Raw genomic sequence first — 23359 nt, 5'->3', positions numbered from 1 at the left:
GGCTGTAACTCAGGTTTTGTTTAAATGTGTGTTTTAAGATGGGAAGTTATACCTTTGTTAAGAAAAGGCCTTATTGTTGATTATTAGAGTGTGAAATGCATAGTTTACATCCCCATTTCAACTTGAAATCATCCTTCATTTATACAAACCTCTCCAATGCTGTTTCTGGCAATGTCTCTGTTTCCGCTTTTGAAGAAAATCTCTATATAGTTTTTTTTAGGCCAGCATGTGATCCCTGAAACCTTTTGGCCTCGAGTCAGCACTCTGAGCTGCTTACTCTCAACGGAAACACAGTTTGGATCACTTGTGATGAGTAGTTTCCCACTGTGGCTACTGAAACAAAAAAAAACATCATGGAGGAATTTACTAACTATTAAACTCCTAAAGGCCTTCAGAAGCAGGCGCGAAGGTTTGTGCTAGCATTTCAAATTGAACAAGTTAACACACATACAATGGATATTTTATGTGCTGCAAGTTCTTTTCATTTGTTTAAACTTGACTACTTTAATTATAATAATACATTTTATTTATCAAGCGCTTATCAGGTGCTCAAAGACACTTTACAGAGGTAAGAAAAAAACGAGATAAGATAACTAAAATATGGAAAAAAAATATGGACTCATATTTATTAAATCCTGACTATAGCCATACATATGTGATGAAGGGTAATTGAGTCACTAAATGGCCACTATTGTCTACGAAACAAATGTGTGTTGGACAAGAAATACAACGTGTATAATATAATTTAAACACATCAATTCATTTACATATGGTCGGATAAGGAAATGTGATTTATTTTTTGCTGAGAAAGGGGCCTTTGAAATGTGGAAACCTTAATATTTGTGGTGTTGTAAAATTGCACCCTCACAGAACAATGTTTTAAAAAAACTGCATACAGGAACTACATCGCACACCTCCAGTCAAAGAAAGACACAGGCACATTTGGCAAAAATCTATTAAGTATTTATTGTAAGTTGTTACATTTAGATTTCTTTCTCTAGCAGCACTATTTAAATTACAGATATTCAAGGGCAGTTACCATAGATTGGAGTTTTCTCTTAATACAAGATGTCATCATGTAAAGAAAGACAGAGACTGAACCTCAAAATGAACCACAACTGAACACGCTGGTCATGTGACTCGTGTGAAGATAAAGGTGAATAAACAACACTTTCTGTGAACTGAAAGAAAACATGACTGAAATAAACCTGCTGTTAAAATAATTTATAAGAATACAAAACATTTTTTAAATAGTTCACAGGTTTTTTGTGACAATTACAATTTCAGTTGGATCGGTTGCTTGTAATCCAGATTTGTCAAAATGCTGTTTACAGAGTCTTGTAAAGGTATGTTAGTTACATGTCCATGAAGTAGATTACATGTGGATGATTCAGAGAAATGACACAAAAACCCACGACAGCAACGTGAAAAGACAGATAACAGAATGTGATTCTTAAGGAACATTTGCAACAGAATATATGATTTCATATTCCAACAATACCTTTGACCCTTTTGCATTATAACAAAAGTTAGATTATAAATTTGGCACATTTTATTTCCTAATACGTATCCTGGGAGAGTTGCATTGATAAGTTTGTCAGGGCAATTTCATCCTTTTTCCTTTTGACTTTACGTAGCTCAACAATTTATTTTAAAAGGATTTTACATTATTTTTGCTTATTTGAGTTAAACGGCACTCTCATGTCAGGAAAAAGGTAATCATCAAAAAAAGGGTGTTTTACAATTTTGCAACTTTTGGAAATGCTAACCAGCCAAAATAATAATAATAATAATAAAAAAAGGCATATTTATGTATTGAACTGGTGACAGGGTTGCACTCCAAAATCTCCTTGTATATTTTTGTACAATGACAATAAAGGCTTTCTATTCATGCAGAGGATTGCCAACACCAACATGATTAAATGTTTCTCACAATGTACAAATTCCCAAATGCTCAGTTGTGTTAAATCTGTTCAATCCTGTTAGACTCTACAACAGAAGATGGTGTTCAATCGAGGTTGGACTAATAACACAGGAATGTATTTTCTTTGCTACAGTGAAGAGATTCCTGCATATCGGGGCGTTCCAGACAGCGACTTCTGTTCAAGGATTGATTTACTTTTGAAAAAACTCAAAATGATGAAAACCCATCATATCCTTGGCAACATCTGTTAAACTCTTCAGCTTACTGGCTGCTGTTCGAAGCTCCAGCATCATTTTTTTTCACCTAAACATTTTACATCTGAAGCCTTGAGGTCACATTTGCGTTGTGTGGCAAGATGATACATTAACTCTGCATTTTGTTGACCATTAGTGCACAAGGAAAACATCTTCCTTCATGTGAAATAAACTCAGTCATCATCACATTTTTTAAGCTTCCAGTGGACAATAGTAAAAGTGAAGCTGGCTGCACTTTAACTGTCCAGGTAAAATTACTCTGTGAGTCATGCATGTGGAAATAACCAACCATAGTGTATATTTGTTAATACAGAGGGGGTCATTTAGTCATTCTGGCAATTCACGAGACACTCGAACAAGAATTAGGAACCCATAACCGTCAATATTAGTGAAACATACTAGAAGGAAAATATGAACCTCTCAAGAGAGTTTCTGATATTTTTAATGTCTGCATACTGCAGTACTTGAATACATACTCATACAGTATCGTTTATAGCAAATAACTGAATTATTTCATTTATTTAGCAAAAAGCATGCTGAATAGAAAAATGTCACTTGTATTTTATCGCGTAAAGTGACAGTAAAATTCTTTTTATTTTCACCTGCGGATCATCTCTTAACGACTGTGATCTATCTACAAAGGCATGACAAAAACCAGGAGGTTTAGGCATCTAAATCAATAAAGAGAAAAGTGATTGCCTAAAACTGTTGAAACTTCAACCAGGTACCTGCACAAATATAAACTCTTCCTTCAAGTAGCACAAACACCTCTCGAAGAGGTACAAAAGAGACAATATGAGGGTGTCAGTAGGAGGAATAAACATTGGTGTTATATTTGCTGTAAAACAGGACCATCTCACTTTAACTGCTATTTTATTTGAGAGACAGAAAGAGATCTTGAGGTCTGTTGTGAAGCGTAAAGAGGCACCAAATCACGTTTCTAACCACCATCAGTCGATAAACCTGTCTCTGTTCAGTCATGATGCACTGTGAGTACTTAAGGAGAAAAATCTATACATCAACCCTCCTATTGTCATTTCCACGGAGCTAAATCTTCTGTACAAATAAGAGTTAAAAAATAAATTATCAGACCTAAATCAACCCTCAACTCGAAGCTTAAAGTGAACGGTCTTAGAAGTAACATAGTATTGACTTTTCTTACACCTTGCATTAGGGGAGTATTAAAAAAACAGAAAGCCCACTTCTGCTGATGTGTCCTAAATCAATGCTACTGTATTAGCACAGTGATAGTCTGACTGGATGTGGCTACATAAAGAATAACAAGATGAAGGATTGTAGAGTAACTTCCTGCTGTTTGCTGACGACATGGTGCTGCACACTTTGAATTATTAACTCACACTAACATCTGTGCAGGCTCCACTGACGCACAACAAAAAGATTATTACCATCAAATGTTTATCATTTCATATAACATGGATTTTCTTTTTTATTAACGGATTACTGGATAAAGAATGTGACTTAATATGGACAGTGTCCATGCTCAAATTCAGCCGTTCAAAGAGAGACTATGCAACTTTTCAACAAAAATAACAAAAGCGTATGTAGTCCTAATGAAAAGTTTAATTAATGAGCAGTAAACTCAACATTTTCTCATTTTGATCAGCTCAAACATTTTGGCGTTGCAGCTTTACTTAGATTGAGTGTAGCCACGAGCGGCTAATCTTAGCTAATGCTAGCAATATTTTCCTAGATCTCACCCTTTTATTGATATTACAGTCAGTTGCTGACTTTATGACTTGTCTCTATTTCTGACACAATGTTTTGGCTTCCACCCATTTACTGTCATCAGTGGCATCTATAGCTTCAGTTAAGCAAAAGATACATAGTCTTGCTTTAAAATTGACCAAATGTTACACTGAAAAATGAAAAAGACATAATTCTGGGCAACCCGACTAACTTATCACCTCACAGGCTCAGGGCTGGAATAAAGTACTTGTCACAGAACGTCATGATGTGGTTTCTCCTTAGATAAATAAACGTGTTTCCCCTCAGTTAGGGAATACTGCAAAGGGTCAGCCACTGGTTTTGTATCCTGTTGTAGTCAAGAGAGTTAGTGAGTAAACTCTTCTGTCAGTCGTCATTTTACCAAGACTCCAGCACACAGCCACATGTCAGACAACACATTTATTTGTTTTCAGCAAGGTTTCTTTTTTATCATCACGAAGGCATATACTATTTTCTCTGTATATTAATTGTTATATATACAGTATATCTATATATATAGATATATAATATTTATATAGAAACAAAAGAAAGCGTACATTTTTGCTGAATAAGATTGAAGAATATCAGCAAAGGGCATTGTAAACCATGGTCCATCAAACAGGTGAAAGGTGCGGTAGCTCGCCCTTTCCCAACTCACCCACAGTAACAGATTTGCATAGGCAAAAATGGGATTAGCCCTTAGACAGTGGATTCCTGAATTCTTTATAGAGATGCAAAATCTAGTTCAGCTCAACACAATTAAAAACAAACATACAAACAAACAAAGAAATAATGTCGACTAGGCCAAGCTCTCTTTAACCCCTCTGGTCATATACATAGTCATTTTTCTGTGCACATTTTTGTTTACAGTGTTAGGCTTCAAGTAGATCTAAAAACAACTTGTACATTGACAACTAGATGTGAAATAAATTAACCAACATGAGAGGTAGTGAAAAGCCTACGGAGACGCTTGTTGTTTTTTTTATACAAAGGAAAAAGAATAAAACGTGTCAGTAAGGCCAAAGCTTCGCAAACCTCCTCCAACCAATCAGGACACTTCAGCTCACAACCTTTTTTTTTTGTAGTCGATAAAACCACAGCCACGTTTCAAAATCCCACTCACTTAAACCCATGGAAAGTCAAAGACACAAATCTAAAGTCAGCGATGACACTACATCACTTCACATCATCATCATTGCTTGTAAAATCTACATTTGAAATGCAGTTATTCAAAATAAACAACCGTGTACTTTTCCCCACTGTGTAAAAGTCACAATAAATGATGAGGAAAGGACGTGAGGCTCTGCTGCGTCTGTCCTCCCTGTAAACCCTGTAAAGTGCTAATGGAGTTAGCACTAGGCAGAGACTGGCTCTCTGCTCACACTGAGGACAGTTGGCTCGCCGCGGTTATTCAATAAGGTACACACATCTCACTATTTATAAATGTAAACTTGGTTTAATTGCACCACGATTTCATTATCTGGTTGTTGGTGAAACATTCTCATGTTAAATTACTGTGTAGTCAGCAACAAGGAGACGTAGCTGTACTGTGCAGAAGAAGACATTTTCTGCTTTTTATGAGTTACAGGCATTCTTCTATTCAGTCAAAAAGTGATAGAGTTGTCCAAATGCAACGTCTAAAGTGTGATTACTGATCCCTCAGTATCAGATTTGGCTAGTTACTCTGAATTCTTATGGATCTGATAAAGTCGGTGTAAGCATGCAGAGCTCTTCATTATAGCCGCCAAGCAATATCAATCAAGGTAGTAATGTATTGCCCATAGCATCGTTTCAATAAGGAACATTGTAAAAATGTTTGGTGATTATTAGTTTAGACTCGACTTCTTGACTTTAAAGTGTCAGTTTTACCGATTTAAAATCAATATTTGACAACAAAACACTTATATTGTCACTTTTATTTGACTTGGCAGATTCATCTAGTTAGCATTTTCAACACTGCAAATGTAAATAAGGGTTGAGGAAAACTCAACTATGGATAATCTTTTCTAGCAGAGGACCTGCAAGATAAAATAAATTATTTCTTACAATATTTTATTTAAATCCTCTAGTTAAACTGGCAAATGTTAATTGAATACGGCAAGATTTTTGAATAATCCAACAGTGGCCTTAAACATTTTGAGTATCCTAACAGGTGTCATGGTTAGTCATTTATAAGATAAACCTTTCAAAATGTATCTAACACAATTGCACTTCATTAGTCTGTGGACATCCTGCACCGTCTACTCTTTAATTTGATCTAGACCAAACTTGGCACATGGACTTCAGGTAGTTAAAAGAGGTGGCAACATGGACGCCTAGATTTATCAATGAGGAGTGGCACTGTTTTAATTGACACTTTAAGACTGCACTAACCACCTAACCAAGAGGTCAGCTATCCATCATGTAACACAATGAATATACTCGGAGGCCGGGTTCATTAAACAAAATAGCATATACTGCACTCATGCACTTTCTACTGCACATCCACAGGCCAGGAGCAAGGTTCAAATGTTCACACCATCTAAAAAAACAAAATGTCCTTTTATATACTAAAAATGTTAATGGGACATTTGGCAAGACCCTCTTAAAGTTATTTTTTTTCCTACATTTTCCTGTTAAGTGTGTAACTACACCATACACACACATAGCCATTATCATCGCATGCTGTGAAAGTCAGATTAGAAAAACAAACCAGAGTGTGTGAGGGCTGGCAGTTGGCTGGAGGGTTATCATTGGCTAGCACAAGCATGCTGACTGCTTGCCTAAAGCATGCTAACACCTAGTTAGCCTTTTTTTCGAGAAGGCTAGCATGTAGCATGACTACGCAAACGTCTTCGCTAGCCCGGCACGGTAGCTTGTTAGCATTATACCAACCCTCTTCACTAGCTCTGGAAAAAAGGAGTGTCTTGAATGGGTGGTAGCTAACTGAAGGACAACCATACATTCTCCCAGCTCAATCTGCAGGAGACACCGACATGCACCAGAAATACAGAGAGTCTCAACCTGGTGACCTCGTCACATCTGATATCACAGCATCTTTAAAATCATGTTTGGCACCCGGGTTACGTATCTGCAGCGTGAAACTGGACAACAAACTGCAGAGACTGCCATGTAACCTACAGCATCTAAAGGTAAAGCCTTACAGTCAAAGGCCAGGGCTCCAAAACCCTATCAGTTGGATCAGTGCCTGCTGCATCTGCGTATGTCCTCCAACCAGTTTTTCCTAATTAAAACACTAAAAGGTAAACCCTATTTATCTGCGCAAAAATGTCAAGATGTATCTGCAGTCAATGTGGGTCTGTTTCAATTCTCTCCAGCGGTGGTTTCTTCCCCCCCGTTGGGCACCTTGCCAGGCTGTGATGGTCAGAGTCGGAGGGAAAAAGATGGGAGGTAGGGATCGTTGGACAAACTGTGGTTGCTTTCCAGAAAAACTCCAGCAGCGCCTGTGCTGCCTTTTCTTACATGTAAAGGCATTGTGATTTTCTCGGTGGAGAGATTTTTTGTCTAAAGTTAACGAGTTATAATAATACATGTAGCTGCCCAACCACAATTCTAGCCCTTACTTCTCCCAGTTAAAGAATCCTAAAGAAGGAAAGTGCTTGGACGGACGGACGGACGGATGGACAGTGGGATGGACGGGTAGGTGCTGCTGCCTTTACTGCAGAAGCCATCAAATCTGCTCAATAAAAAAAACTGCAGTATGCTTCAAATTGGCAGAAGTGTACTTTTTCCCTTCACCGAATAAAGACACCCAGACAACGAGACAGGACCCCTGTCTAAATACATCTCAATATTCAAAAATAGTTGCAGTCCGCGGCTTACATCGTCAAGCTACTGTAGAGAGAGAGAGAGTTACATGCAGAGCCAGTGCTTCAATTGGTTAAACGGGCAGAGACACCCCGACTCCCACCAACTACTAAGTGTCATGTTTGGACAGTGAAGAAATAAAACTTTTTACACATCGGAGGAATGTGACAGAGATAGAAAAACAAAACAATATGACAGAATGAGTTTGAGAGAGAGAGTATTAAAGTGAGGATAGAAAGCATGAGGTCTAGATATTACAGTACAGGAACAGTTGGCGTGTCCTTTTCGTCTCTCTCTCTCTTTCTGTCCCCACCGCCTGAGGAGTCCTTGTCCACAGTTAACCAGCAGCTGGCCGTCAAGTTGGCCATTTCAACCGACAGCTGACAAGTGGGTTGGCCAGTAACAAACAGCACAAATCGCTAGCAAAACAATCACTGGCCAGCATTCATGGCCTTAAATTGACCAAAAACCAACCAGCAAAGCCCGACCTCGCTCCAGCGGAGAACTGGATATAAATTGCTTAAAAAATATAAATAAAAAAACAACCAGCTATCTTGGATGTCGTTCAGTCTTTTCAATCAAAAAAGAGGGAGAGATTTTTCCAAACCCGACTTCTGGCACCATAGTAGTATTTGAAATTTAAGTAGTAGTCTCGTTGGCGTACGATGGCGATGAGGGAGGGTCGAGGGGGTCTAGGTCTCCAGGCAGGTGCGCCTCTTGTTGGCCAGGAGGTCTCTGTAAACGGAGGAGTTGAGGAAACGGGGGAAGGAGTCGCGGTGCATCAGGGTGTAGATCTGGAACTGGGCCTCCTCGTACATCAGGTTGCTGGGCTCTGCCAGGGTCAGATTGATTCCTTCTCTGACCCGCGAGTCCAGACTCACCTGAGGAAGACAGATGATACAGGCTCAAAATGACTATGCTAAGACACTCTGATCAACAATGGTTTACCACTTTCAACATCTTCGTATAGCGTGTTGGCATGCTAACATTCAGTTTTGCTAACATTTAAATAGGATTAAAGCAAAAAAACAAAACAAGGTTAATGGGAATACTTTGAGTTTTAGTGAGCACCAGGAAAAGCGCTATATAAATCACATGTATTATTATTATTATTATTATTATAAACCAAAGTATTTTGACAATTTGACACATTTTCATGATAAAGGCACAACATAGAAGGTTAGTGAGAGGCATCTTCTAGAAAATGAATGTCCAAATGTAACCAATTTCATAACAAAAATGGATTTATGGGGTGGACTGACTGAAAAACAAACCAGCTTTACCATCACTAGAGCCATTTTTCTAACGTATGATTACAGCTTACATTTGCTGATCCAACACAAATACATCCGGTACCTCTTTGGGTGATAATATGGACACGTAGTCTTCATATATGATCCTGGACTTCTCCTCCACCACTGAGGGATCCGTCTCCTTCCTCAGCTCTTCACAGGCCAACCAGAACAGCAGATTGTCCTCGCTGTACTCCGAGCGCAGGAACTCCCTGAAGACCTCCCGGCCCCCCAGCGAGCGCAGCATCAGCTCAAAGCTCCGAGCCCACGACAGCGCCTCGTCTAGAGTGGGTTGTCTACAGACGGAAAAATTAGGACATGCATTTGTGAAAGATTACGAAACAATCGCACCACACAAAAGATTTGAGGGTTTGCTGGACTTACTGTTCTTCTGCCTCGATACTATCCATCTTGGTGCAGGTCTCTCGCTCACTCCTCTCAATCCTGTCCTCGGTCCTGGAAACAAGAATCACAAGAAATGATTAGCTCAGCAAAACAAAAGTCTGGACACGATTGAAAATGGATGAGGTATTACTGTATCATTTGATTTAAATTTGCAGACAGTCTCACTTAGATCAGGATTTCTCCCATTTAAGTTACATATTTTACAAGTTGTTGGCTATATTATTATAGAAACAATGTGTTAAAAACAGGTTAAATATTTCATTTCTAAAAGGTCCAAAGTGATATTTAACAATCACCATGTAAATAATAAGCATTCAATAACCTTAGTACCACCCAAGGAAAAATAACGAAACACCATTTCCAAACAACTTAATTTCTGTCTCACTGGGGATATCCAGAACCGATCGACAGTTCAGTATCAAAGCTCATTTATCTTGATTATAGTCCACATCGACTCTCAAAATACCTAAATGCATGAATAGTTTTACAATTGAATTCAGAACATCAGTAGCAGGTGAACCACAGGGCAGAACGAGCAAATAAATGTCCGCCACAAGTTTCAATTAACTTTATTTACACTGACAGCATGCACCAGTGACTGTCAGCAAGCACGGCTGCTCTGGGTTAATAAACGTTATTTGTCCAAACCTTCCAACCACTAAGCTACATTTGTGAAACAGTACAAAAGGACATGATGAAATTGTGTGTTTATTTTCAGGACGAAGGTAAAAACTCAAGAGGCATCGCATTATTTGTCGTGCTCAGCATTCACCTACTTAACAAGCTCTGATCACATGGTGTGAATTTGGCAGGTTCTTAAACTGATTTCCAATGGTTTTTTTACAATTTTTTTTTTAGGATTTTTTTCCTGTTATGCTTTATTATGTGATGTCACGAATGGTGGTTGATGATCTTTTGATACACTGTTATGCTCTTTGTGCACAGCAAATTCCACTGGGGGAAATAAAAGTTTGATTCATTCAAATATAGGATCAGCAGATAAAAGATGACCTCATACTGTATAATCCCAACAAGGATCAGGATCCAGAGATGGATGGAATCTTTGTAACACATAAAAACAAGTAAATCTCTCTAAAATAGAACAACCACCCTACAGTATGCAGACTGAAATAGGGGGCTAAGGTCCAGCAATATTCAGCCCCTAATGCACTAATCTCTCAGATCAGAAAACTTCAGAACCCTAAACTTAATTTTTATTTAAGTGATCACTTAATCAAACATTTGATCGCTGGAAAATAAGTCCGAACCAATTTTTATAATCAATACATTTTTCAAGTACTTTTCAAGCAAAGAAACAAATATCAACTCGTGAAAGCCTCTCACATTGCCTGCATTTGTTATTTGTCATAGTCATCTGAATATCTCTGGGTTTGGTGTTGGACTCGTGTCGGACAAAACAATCAATTTGAGGACATCAGGTTGGTCTATTGGAAATTGTAATAGTAATTATTTACAATTTCCTGACAAATAAATGCCTAAATAAGGAATTACTAATTAAAATGTGGTGAGTAGATAAAAAAAATTATTAATATTTGCATCACTTCAGTTGTACAAAACTTGTTGAAAGTCCATAAAACAATAAAGCTACTGTACAGTGCAAACCTTTATGTAAACACTTGAAACACACAGGGTAGCCTCGCTGTCTGTCGTAGCTCGGTCACACATGCTGAGTCCACAAAGCAACACACACTGAGATGTCTATTTATGTCCCACCACGGAGGATCTTTCCTTCCTCTTGCTGTCTCTTGTCAAAGTCCCCATTGTGCGGCGGTAATGGGCTAAGCTAGCCACAGCCCCGGGCGCCCTCACGATACAGCTAAATATACAGGCTGTTCTTCACAGCTGTTTTGCATGTGATGTGGTGATGGAAATAGAAGGAACCCCAGCTAGATAAGGGCCTTGTGTGAGGACAGATGAGGAGTGGTTAGAAAGTAGAGAGAAAAAAGAATAAATAAAAAACGAAATGTAACACTATGTCGTGACCCATTAACACTTTCCTAGTCCCTCGTTCCCTAAAACTTAACCAAAAAGGCAGATGACTGAGGCCCCGGCTCCAAGGGAACGCATACGGCAAAACGCATCGGAGTAACGCAAATGCAACCGCAAAAAACCTTCCGCCCACACGCAATATACACCGGATTGTGTCAAGCTCCACGAGACGGCTCCGTTTAAATCCAAACGCTGGAAAAGCTGCAGTACATATGCCGAACCTGTACGTGGCGCTGTAACTTCCTCCACAAAAGCAGCAACTTCCTCCACAAAAGCAGCGAAGAAGAATGGTTGTCATGGCTGCACTTCTGTTTATTCTCCGCAGTGGGGGCGGAGGGAACCGCGCAGAGTTTTTCGCCGGTCAATGTGTGTTAAAGTTTAAATCTTCATGCTTCCTCATGCAGCAGCTGATCCAGTAAGTAAACCCGACAGTAAAAATAAACATATTTATAACTAGTTTAGGTAGTTTGAGAGGTAATTAAAATAGCTAAGGGTGGTGATCTGACTTGAAGTGTGTGTTTTGCTCCCGCTGCTTCACAGCCGGAGGAGCTGCGTGTCTCCGTCCTGTCAGATTAGACTTCACTCGCGTTTATGTTCATATCGAGATAAAGATAAATAATCTGAATTCAGTGTGCAGTGTACTTTTGCGGGGGTGAGCAGCAGAGGTGGGGAGAGGCGGGGCTATGAAACGCATGACCGTATAGGCGACCCCACGGCCCCGTTGGACCCCCCAGAGCGCTCCGTACCCAGATCTATCCACCTTTGGACCCGTTGTCGTTTGCGGGGTCTGTTTCTACGTTTCTGTTACAGCGTCGTCGAGCTTAAAGGGCTATACGCATGAGAAATATGCGGATTCAACACGTTTTCGTCCTCGTGGAGCCTACGCCTCACACAAATAAATCCACTGTGGTAGTAAAAAGAGAGCATTCAGTAATTAACAGCCATAATGCTAAAATAAATAAACATATTCTGTACTGAAGTAACATTTCCAGGCTCATTCTGGATATGTGACACCAGCGTTTGATTGAGAAACACACAGCGCCTTCACTGCAGGCCCACAAGCTGCCACCACTTCAGATGGAGTGGTGTGAAAGAAGCAGCACATTCACCATTCACTGCCTGAACACAATGTTTCATTCACTGCTCTCTCCTGGCAAGAGTGCAGCGGCGGAGATACACTGCAGCTACTGGACTCAGTGCCTTGCTCAGAGGCAGTTGGTACAGGTTGGCAATCTGGAAGTATGAGGTTTAAAAATGTAAGGCTGGAACAATGTCCATTATTATTTATCTAGCAACAGATAGTGGATTTGTTTACTCCATATTTAAGTGATAGAAATCCTAATTTTGATAACTTTGATTTTGTTTATTTAATTTATTCTGTTTCGATATTCTGGTCAAACAGTATATATTTTTTTGTCGTTATAAATAAAACTTTTTGAGCTTAAATCAACAGACTACGCCTATGTTTACGAACGGACAAAGAGAACCCCGATTAACGAACCAATTGTTGGGTTTGTAAAATGTTTACCAAAGTCTTAGTAGACATATTTAAATGGCTTGTTTTGCTTCAAAAGCCAAATCAATTCCGTTTACAGTCACAGAAGATTAGTCATCATTTCGGGGAATTTCATATAAATGAATGACACAGTTTTCTGCTGAGTGAGGTAACACTGAGCCCATGACCCACTAATAAAGCCCCTTCCCTTTGAAGTTATGCAAACTGGATATCAGTGGTGATGCTCCTTGGAAAAATCTCACGCAACATTTTGGGACTTTTTCCTTATCCGAACAGAGGGTCTACAGATGGAGGAAGCCCTTGTGTGTCTTTTTTCAAATGCTTTTCTAGGAACTTAACATCAGCGTAACATCGCAGATAAGATTTGAAGCAGCAACTGTTTCATGTTTCAGGCAGAGGGGGATTTTCTTTCTTCCAAATACAACTATAAAAAAGGATGAAGTTGTAAAATGAAGTGTTCGAAAAATAAAGAAATTGCACCCATGAATGTGTGAAAGGATGTCAAAGTCAACTTTAATGTCAATTTTACTCAGTTTGTGTTTACAGATCGAAATGACGTTTCCAACCATTCCAAATATATGTCCAATAACACTTGGGAATATAAACTAGCAATCTCTCTATTTATATTATTTTACAATTAAATTAGTTTAATTCAGAAACTGCTTTGGCTGGGTCGTTGAATGTATACTTATGCTACTTCTAACAATTCAAAATGTAATTCATTTATGAGGTCAAAAGTCCAAACTCCATATTATGAATTACAAGCAACATTGCATATTGTTTTTCAATTGCAAAAAAGTTATTGGCTACTGAGGAAACCTGCTTAAATTCAGCAGAAGATATGATACATAGTTGCTTCAGTCTGCAAGCCCTTGAAGTGGCAAAATGAACATCTATACACATATAGATTTTATTAACAGTATTCTTTTCCTGGGCCACAGTCTACCTGAAATACCAAATTATAAGAAAACACAGAATTAAAGGTGGGGTAGGTAATTTTGGAGAAACCAGCTCGAGCGCGCTAGAATTTGAAAATACACAACCGGAACAAATCTGCCACTTCCTTACAGAGCCCCTCCTCCAACACACACAAACGCGCACATGACCAATGAGGGCACGAGATAAGTTTGTGCACAGATGGAAGGCTGACAGGCAGGTAGGCCATCCAGTTACTTTAGCCGAGCCGGCTAAAATGATTGGTCGTGCTTTTTACAGTACTACGGCTTCCACAGATGAAATTTTTTTATGGATTTTTTGTCAAAGCACTTAAGATATTCATTGCTATCGGGATGTTAAGAGCATTCCATGGAATATAACAAAAAGTGTATCTCGAGCCGGTTTCTCAAACTTACCTACCCCACCTTTAAAGTAGAAGAAAGGTAGAATAAAGTAGAGTATAGTATAGTATATAACTGCATAGCATAGCAGTATTTTCCTACCAGAGACACTTGCAGCAGCCGCACCAGCAGAGGCAGCAGGCGTTGGGTCGGGGCTGTCCGGGGGCCGGGGGGGGGGCCTCGATGTGCGCCGCCTGCCTTTTTCTCATCTCCACTCCACTCACACTGCGGGGCTTCACAATGCACACAGAAAATAAACACCGTTACATACCCTTCAAGTTAATAATAACATAAAAAGATATTATAGTTTCAAATTTGGTTCCCATGTTTCACTTTTGGCTCTCAATATGACTTATTAGAGGGAAAACAAAAAATAAACAATGTGTGATCGGTGTGTGTGTGTGTGTGTGTGTGTGTGTGTGTGTGTGTGTGTGTGTGTGTGTGTGTGTGTGTGTGTGAGAAAAAAAGAGAGATGAAGCGAGAGAGAGAGAGGGATCACTCAAGCAGGACAGAGAGGATTCCCTTCCTTATACGGTACGAGGGTTTCTGACGTCCAGCCAAGTCTTTCACTTGGCTTTGAGGGACACGACGCACATTTCAATGCAGCGGACCCAAACAGAGACACAGGATCTACACATCACATGCACACGGACAAACCTATGCAGTAAACACAGAAACTGATGCACACTCACATCAACCTGCTTTTGCATCAGAGGAGATGAGGATCCTCCCTCTATATAGGCACCCTGTTTCATGGGTTTTCTTTCATGTAGAACCATGTTATTAAACTGCATACATTCTCTTTTTAAGGAGAACAAAAATGCCTGTACGCAGTTACATGACTATCTACCAAATAACTGTAGAGACATTTGAATCAAAACCCCCGATGTTGGCCCCAGAAAAGTCAGGGGATCACTATCCTATCCTATCATCATTAAGTCCTATCATAAGTCATTACGATAACTCATCCGGGGACCATGAGTATGCAAATTACCACATTTTGTGCCAATCCATCTATAGGCCATGGTAATGTCTTCAATTAGCTTGTTTTGTATTAAAACGTTAGACCTAAAAGAGAATAGTTGTTGCTTGAAAAAATACTACAATTCCTTATAAATTATCAAAATATTTGCAGATTAGCTTTTCAGTCAGCGATTAATAGACTGACCTCGCTGTTAACATATTTCATTCCGAGTTATTTTAGGAATATTGTGGAGTTAAGCTGGTCGATGAAAAGTCCATAGAACACATTATATATATTTATTATTGAGTGCAAGACTCAACAAAAAGGGCCAGTTTTGTTTTCAAGCGCTGAAATGGTGGAAGAGTCAAACGGTATTACTATAATTGTATGACTTTCCACCATCAGCTGCTCTTAGACTGTATAATGTTTACAAAAACCTTACATTTGAACAGTTTAACAGGCTTTCATGAGATAGTTCTCCGCTAACACACTGCTCACTATCTAATAAAAGTCACTGGACGATGTGCCTGTCATGCCCCGGGGGTTTCACCTGGTCTTCAGAGAGGCTTTTGAAGGAGTATGAGGAGCAAACAACACTGATGGGCAAACAACCCTTAAGGCTACTCAAAATAAAAATACCACTCTCTAAAAACTGACTCTAATGAGATAATGATACACAATATAGTCTAGTCTGGCAATACTATTGTTCCTCTTCCTCCAAGCAGAACATAATAACACTTGGCTGGCTTTTTACGAGCTAAATTGCCCGGAAAACCCTGATCCAGCTATAACTAAAACCGCTCTGTCACAGACAGTCCAAAAGCCAAAAACAAGAAACACTGTGAAAATCAGACGAAGAAGAAGATGTCGGAAACAATTCATCCTCTGTGACCACATAGAGAAACTCCACTTCACAATTTGGTCATTTAAGCTTAATTTCACCAAGGGAGTGAAAAATGAACCTAATTACTTAATTAATTGAAGTCTTGTTGGCTTGTGAAATGAATGAAAGAGAACTCTTACCTCCAAAGCCATAATTAAAACTCCTTATTAAACAGTGGGCTCCAGTACCAACAGTGGAGTTTTCTATCTCACTTCCTCTACAATGCATACACACATGGGATTCACTCCAATAATGACACAGTGCATGGCAGGTCTAAGGCTAAGACAACCAGCCTGACATGCAAATGTTGTCACCTGACCAGCAGAGTGGTCATCAGTTATTCAGCGACCATGCAGCATCCGTGGAAAACCAGAGTGCTAAATGCAAACGACAGCGAGGGAACGGCGTTGTTGTGAGCGTGTAGAGGGAGGCCGCAATGACAGGACATGCAAATATGGAGTGTAAATACAAATACACCCAGATGAGAGGCGAAAAAAAACATTACAACAAGATCTGCCACAAATGCAAAGGATTTGGAAAGTACTCGGATGACCCCTGCCTTTTTTCGACATTCTATTAATGTAGACATAATTTAGGTGGATTAAGGATGCAATATTTAAGACTAAAATATCAGACATCATATCAACCAAAATCATTTTAATGTATGAAACCAAATGCGCAGCACTACACACAGGCTAAGAAGCGTATTGTATAGTATAAATGATGGCATTGCCTTCTGCTGCTGTGCTCCTGTCGAGCTCCAGTGGGGCGAGTGACTGAGAAAGTAGCACGATCAGAGGCTTGAACCCACCCAAACCTCACAAAATAGCCTAAGAAAAAAATTCTGCTAGGAGAGATTTGTCGACGATGTAGATATTTATGCAATATAGCAAATAATGCATTCTGCGTCGTTATTTGAAAATCAAACGTTTCCTGCAGCTTCACTAAAAGTGTTTTTAACTGGGGCAACACAAGTTGACTTTTTTTTAAAGTAGTCACGGGAAATCCAATGTTTGTCAGTGAGCTTAACACAAACTATAATTCGTCAGACATGCGTCTACAAAACAACAGCTGCAGGTAACACGCTGCTACACACCTCCAACTTCTCAGCGATATAACTACTTTCACAACTACTAATGCTGAGTGAAGCAAAAAATCTGATCATAGTTGCTCACAGAGGCTAATAAGTGTCTGACTTAAATAATAAACTGACAGCAGTTTTGTTGCCTCTAGTATTCCAATACCTGTAGTATTAAACCACATTTGCTGTTTCCCACCAGTGGATAAGGTGTCGCCAAAATCAACAAGTATGGAAACCTGGAACACATTTCCCCTTTGAACAAGCAAGGTGGATCATAGTTGTCTACATGTGGACAGCCATCCATGATCTGACTGAGCAGGACTAATGACAATACAGAATTTGCAATGAGATGTATTTTCATTTGGGAGTATCTTTGCTAGTTTGTGTAAGTCAATAATGCTCTTGTGGAAGTTTTAATATAAGTTTGCTGCTTTTATACTCAGAACCTCATGCAGAGGTGGAAGAAGTACTCAAATCAGATTTGTACTTAAAGGGGACCTATAATGCAAAATGCACTTTTGTACGTCTTTTATACATGAATATGTGTCCCCGGTGTTCCAGGGAACTCACCAAGTGTCAGAAAACACAACCCTCTCTATTTTCCTCCATACCCAAATCTCTAAAAAAGGGGCTGCAACGGATCTGATAAAAACTGATCCAGATTTGAACACTTCACTGACGTCACAGAAGTGGTGCTACGGCTATTGGGCCAACTCTCCACCTATCAGGGGAATGTGGGGTTGGGCCACGGCTGGCCATTGCCGCTCGAAAGCGCTGGAGACGCTGTAGTACATATGCCAGGCCTGTAAGTGGCGCTGTAGTCTGCCACAAAAGCAGCGAAGAAGACTTCCCGCCCATAGTTACCATGGTTACCCTTCTGTTTATTCTCCGCTGTGGCTTTCTTTCTCCCTCCCCGAGGCAAGCGTTTGCTCCCGCTGCTTTAATTCAATGCAATCCCTCCCCGTCGAGGCAAGCACTGTAATTCTCTCCGGTTAGTCCACCAGCAGATGACAAACACCCACCTCTCCGCCTCTTCCAAGGAAAGAGGGGACCGTGCGGCAGAGTTTCAGTTTCAGTTTCTTTCGCCGGTCAAGATGTCCGTTAAAGTTTAAATCTTCCGGACAAAATTAGAAAAGTGCCGGTCAAAGGTCTTCTTTGTTATTTATTGAGCTTTAAAACAAATGAATAACGACTCTATAGGCCTATAATAATATAATAAAACACGGAGGACGGAGATCTTTTTTTCTCCCCCTCTTGACTTGATCAGAGCACGGCTCCCCTCTCCTGCAGGGGGGCTTGGTCAGCTGCAGCTCACAGAATCAGCCCCGTAGACAGCAAACAGCACATAGAGCGAAATGAGGCATGGCTAAAATGCATGATCTGTTTGGTATTTTGAAAACAGAAACGTATAAATATACCTTATATAGGTATGGCCCTACAATATATCATTTAAATATAGCATGATAGGTCCACTTTAAGTGAAAGGAGTGATACCACAACGGACAGAAGTGCAACTTACCATGAATTAGTGATTTTCTGGAAACAGGTGAGACAGCGCAGTCATGGCGTGAGGTAACAGGTTGCTGGATGCTAGCAGGCTGGTTGAAGCAGTGAGGGTCTGGGCGTCTGATTGGCTAACGGATCGGCTGTCTGGCTCGTTGGAGGGGAGGGTCTTTTCACCACAGGGAAGAGAAGTTACTCGTCTCACCATCCCTGAAGACACTGGAGCTGAGGTGAAATGTAACTACTTCCTCTCCTCGTGTCCTGATTTAACTCGCCGTCGCCTCCTAGGCTTCCTCAGATCTCGGTGAAAGGGTCATTTATAGACTCGAGAGTGCAGGGAGCAGCGAAAGTACAGCATCTGAAAAGCACACAGGACAAAGAGTCAGAATCACAACAGAACCATTTGATCCAGCAAGTAAAGGTGCAGAAATGTTTGGTGACAACGATGTGGAGATATATCCACTGCTTGTGCAATGACATAGTGCATACTGTATGATGCAGTGAGAGCAGAAACTACACTACATACTTATCGCTGCATACTAACGATCTTATATTGGTTCTATCAGCTGATATACATTTTTAATACATCAACACTTTTGATAACAATCCCTGAAATGTGTTTTTGACCAGAAATGTTCGTACTCTACTTTAGTTTTGAAAAAAAAGTGTAAATGCTCTCTTGGGACACATGAGGAAACAGCCACACTGTTTAAGGCTAAAACAATTAGCTTATTAATCCATTACCTATCGACTACATTTTAATGTTGTAATAATGTTGGTCATCACATTATAGCATCTAGTGCTATTTTATTTTGATGTTATTGAAAAGGTATTTTCAAAAGGGCATGTTTCCTTTCCATCTTTTTAAATGTAGAAAAATACAATTTAGAGATTTATCAATAATGGCAACAATAATTTGTGACATTCCAATACTTTTATCAAATCTACCTCAACCATAACCTTGGCATTTATGCATTTATTTCCTATGATGCATCTCCCAACATATGCACTGAATACCGATATATCTGTAATAAGCTCAGTGATGTAGTCGAAAAAAGATGAAATAAACTGAATCAGGAAATGCATTATCATCATGATGGAAAAGGCTACCTTTAAAAATAAATCCCTGGGTTTATGTGGGGACTAGGCCTCAGTTTAGACACTCATCATGAATAGATTAGGCCAATCGTTGGTGTCACAACCCGACACTCAATCACAGTCAGATGCCATTAGCGTGATTTTGTCCCTGACGGAAACTGACTAAGAGCCTGAAGGAGACAGAGCAGCTCGGACACTCTCATGCTGCCTGTTTTCATGTTTTTTTACATGAATTACTGTTCAGACAATTTGCTTCCTCATAACATTAGCTCAGAAGTGTTCAGATGTTGACCGCAACACTGGATACTCAGAAACGGGTTTATTGCCAGGTAGGTTCACACGTACGAGGAATTATCTTTTATGTCTTTGTGTTGTGAACTATCAGCAGGCTGTTACATTTAGTGACTCAGATCAGGAAGTTAAGGTCATTGAAGAACAACCAATTATCACCGATAATCACTTATATTACTTATGAAACATTTGTTGTATTTATTTACTACTGTGTTTCTGAATCACCTTAATTGCAAAGTCAAGTCATGTATTTTTCTTTAGTTGTTTTTCCTGAATGTAGATCATTTTTCCTTTCAACAAATAGCAAACTGTTAAACCATTCCTGTAGCGAGGAGCCTCGATAGGTTTGAAAACAAAAGTTCCCCTTGTATATTAGAAGTCTATGATGAGTGATTTTCTTCATATCTGTGTGTAAAGAAAGGATTATGTGTAGTACTTATGAAAGTTCCCAGGAGGAAGATGGCCATTATATGCTTCCAAAAAAAGATGATAATTACCAAAGTGTTGGAAATGTCAACAATGGAACAAGAAAATATGAGGAAAATCCCAGTGTCAATTGATAATGAAAGTAAGTGTTATTTTGCAGACCTAATACAATATTTGACTTATAAGCTATTGAATCATGTTATTGATGATTTACATAAAAGCAGCTTGGCCTCCACATCACAATGATCTATCAAAAAAGAATAAGCCCTATAGCCATTTTAGCTCTATGAGATCAATTAGGATATCACTCGCACTGCATTTAGGGATCATTGAAGTGTTTGAAGTACATACATCAAGTCAAATATATCCACCCTAGAACCACACAACCTCAATAAGTAGATAAGAGAGCTTGTATTGTATAAAACCTCTCTGATGGAAGAGTAAAAGCTGAATGAGAAGATAAATCAGAAAGTGTCAGGATGTAGTAGCTCCCTTCACTCAAAAGGTCAACAACAGCACAACTTTATTGTAAGAAAAACGCGTTGTGGCCTTCATCAGATCAGGGTCATCCTCCTGTGACTCAACACACCCATGGGAGACTGCAGTGTGGGTGCTCCCTCAGCTGGGCACGACACCCTCTCTAGTCAGTGCATGACAGTAAAGGAATAAAAAAGGTTGATAGACACTTAGCTAAATCAACTTTAAAGTGGAGAGAGGTGGATGCATGATGCAGGGAGCTGTCGCAGCACCGTTGCATCTGCCCGAAGGCCCGTGCATATCTTCAGATAACAAGTAGGCTGATCGGACCCTGTGCAGTAGCTCTGCTAGCTGCTGGCTGTTTGCATGGTTCCTCCTGCAGCTGTCCGAAACATCTGAGCCGCTGCAGGTCGGACCAGCCTGGAGAGGAGTTCCCCCTCCCAGCTGACACCTCGGTGCCATAACGCGATTACAGAGAGGGCTGCACGGTGCTCACTGTCGCACCGAACATTTTTCAGGAATCAAACACCACCCACTTTCTCCTCGCTAGCTTTAGCCGACAGATCCGCTATCTCTTTGCAGCGAGAGGAGGAGGTGAAGCAGCAGCTAGCGCCGTGCTAACGTCAGCTAGCCTGCCCGTGTGGAGCTTTTTACGCACAATAATCAGCATCTTACCCCATTTGCGTCCGGCTGTCAGCGTCCTAGGGTGATGGGTGTGAAAACGCGACGTCCCGATGCTTATTTAACGACATCGTAAATGGGAATCCTGCGGTGTAATGTCCATCGCCGCTGTTTTTCTGCCATCCGCCCCACTTCAGCACCGATCGCCGCCGAGCCCCTGGATGCACTGCGCAGGCGCGCTGCTCCGGGGCTGCGGAGCGAGAGGATGCACCGGAGGCTCCACACGTACAGGGGATAATGCACAGAGGGTCACTATTACATCACTGCTGTTGCACAACAACTACAAAACACAGGATATTCTTTATAAAACCGTTGCTGCATTCAGTTTTATTTCAGTATATTTTGGGACAGAAATCCTTGAAATATCTGAAATGATGGAGAGATACACAGTCACTTAGTAATGACCTCAAGAGACAGAGGAAATGCATCCTTAGGTTATAAAACAGTAACATATATATATTTGAAATGCCTCCATGACCCACACACAATGTGTCATGCAATACATGGTGACCTCAGGAATGTAGTGTCACCCTTATCAAATCACAGAATATCTTACATTATTTTATTTATCTTTAAACACAGCCTTCTATTAGTTTTGTGTGTTTCTATAAGGGGCTTATTCAGATAGTGACCATACCACATTTTTGTATACTAATAAAATACTTGTTTGTCTACTTTATGAACAGATACGGTACATCTGAGAAAACATTTTATTTCAGCTGTATTAAGTTTGAGATCTTATAAATGAATATGTGAAATAAGGATGCTACAGAGATGGATTTCAGAAATATTTTCTCTGTTTTCAATTGGCAATCCTTTATTTTAAGTCAAACAGCACGGCCTGTAAATAGGTGTTTGATTGTCATTATTATTATGTTTTTTTTGGAATTCATACTCTAGCGCTGAGGCAGCTATTATAAATCACTACCAATCCTGACACAAGAAAGAAAAATAACTCCGGTTATGACTTCACCCATCCATTAATATATTCATTTGTTGAGTAATCTCTGCTACATATTATCAGAGACCAGACCGTCTTTTTCTGACTCAATATACTATTCTGTAGCTTATGAAGTCATGTATCATCTACTCAGTTGAAGTCTAATGTTTAAGAATACGTCATTAGTGTGAACATTTGAATGAGTGTCTCTCTGGGTTTTGTGTTCGGATGTTTTACTTGCAGCGTGACTCAGAGAGCCTCAGTAGTGATGACTGTTCAAACTAGATTTTCCTACCATTAACACAGGGGGGCACCAAAACTCTGCTCTCTCTCTCTCCCTCACACACACACACACACACACACACACACACACACACACACACACACACACACACACACACACACACACACACACACACACACACACACACACACACACACACACACACACACACACACACACACACACACACACACACAGAGATGTACTGATGCGGCAGTGAAAAATCGTTATGCATGTATGTGACCATTGCGTGAAAGGAAAATGGAAAACACATTATTACCGCTACAGTGGCAATAAGAGGCTTTTATCTGACAGATAACACACTTTGTTGCGCGAGTGCATAGAGAGAGTCATTCTCATGGTTTGGTGTTTATGAAAACTAGGCTAAAGTGTGCATGGACTTCATACTGGAATAGACATATTGAATATTTTTACATAGGCTATTTAGCGTTAGTCCTCCAT

At 39.9% G+C, this 23359-nt stretch overlaps 1 protein-coding gene across 2 annotated transcripts; it reads right to left on the bottom strand.

The window, feature by feature from the left end:
* Positions 1–946: 946 nt before the first annotated feature.
* On the bottom strand, positions 947–21825 carry rgs17 (regulator of G protein signaling 17). 2 transcript variants are annotated; one of them, XM_034152464.1, is made up of 6 exons: positions 21669–21825; positions 18718–19059; positions 14373–14503; positions 9387–9458; positions 9067–9298; positions 947–8591 (listed from the first exon to the last, which is right to left on the bottom strand). In XM_034152464.1, exons 2-6 carry the CDS (start codon positions 18718–18720, stop codon positions 8403–8405), a joined length of 627 nt encoding a protein of 208 aa, XP_034008355.1. In that variant the 5' UTR covers positions 18721–19059; positions 21669–21825; the 3' UTR covers positions 947–8402. The 2 variants fall into 2 exon arrangements, with proteins under 2 accessions (XP_034008355.1, XP_034008354.1); XM_034152463.1 differs by lacking the exons at positions 18718–19059; positions 21669–21825 and adding an exon at positions 16258–16338.
* Positions 21826–23359: the final 1534 nt, after the last annotated feature.

This window comes from Trematomus bernacchii, unplaced genomic scaffold (genome assembly GCF_902827165.1).
Source record: "Trematomus bernacchii unplaced genomic scaffold, fTreBer1.1, whole genome shotgun sequence".
In the NCBI taxonomy this organism is placed as follows: Eukaryota; Metazoa; Chordata; class Actinopteri; order Perciformes; family Nototheniidae; genus Trematomus; species Trematomus bernacchii.
Note: the sequence above shows the minus strand (reverse complement) of the source record. Positions and strands in the feature narration are given on the sequence as shown.

What these genes read in the sequence shown, in the direction of transcription:
- rgs17 (XM_034152463.1), bottom strand. An exon ending in GGCTGCTGCAAGTGTCTCTG is followed by an intron (nt 9,459 to 14,372) that starts GTAGGAAAATAC and finishes TCTTGTTTCCAG; the next exon opens with GACCGAGGACAGGATTGAGA. An exon ending in AGTATCGAGGCAGAAGAACA is followed by an intron (nt 9,299 to 9,386) that starts GTAAGTCCAGCA and finishes TTCCGTCTGTAG; the next exon opens with ACAACCCACTCTAGACGAGG.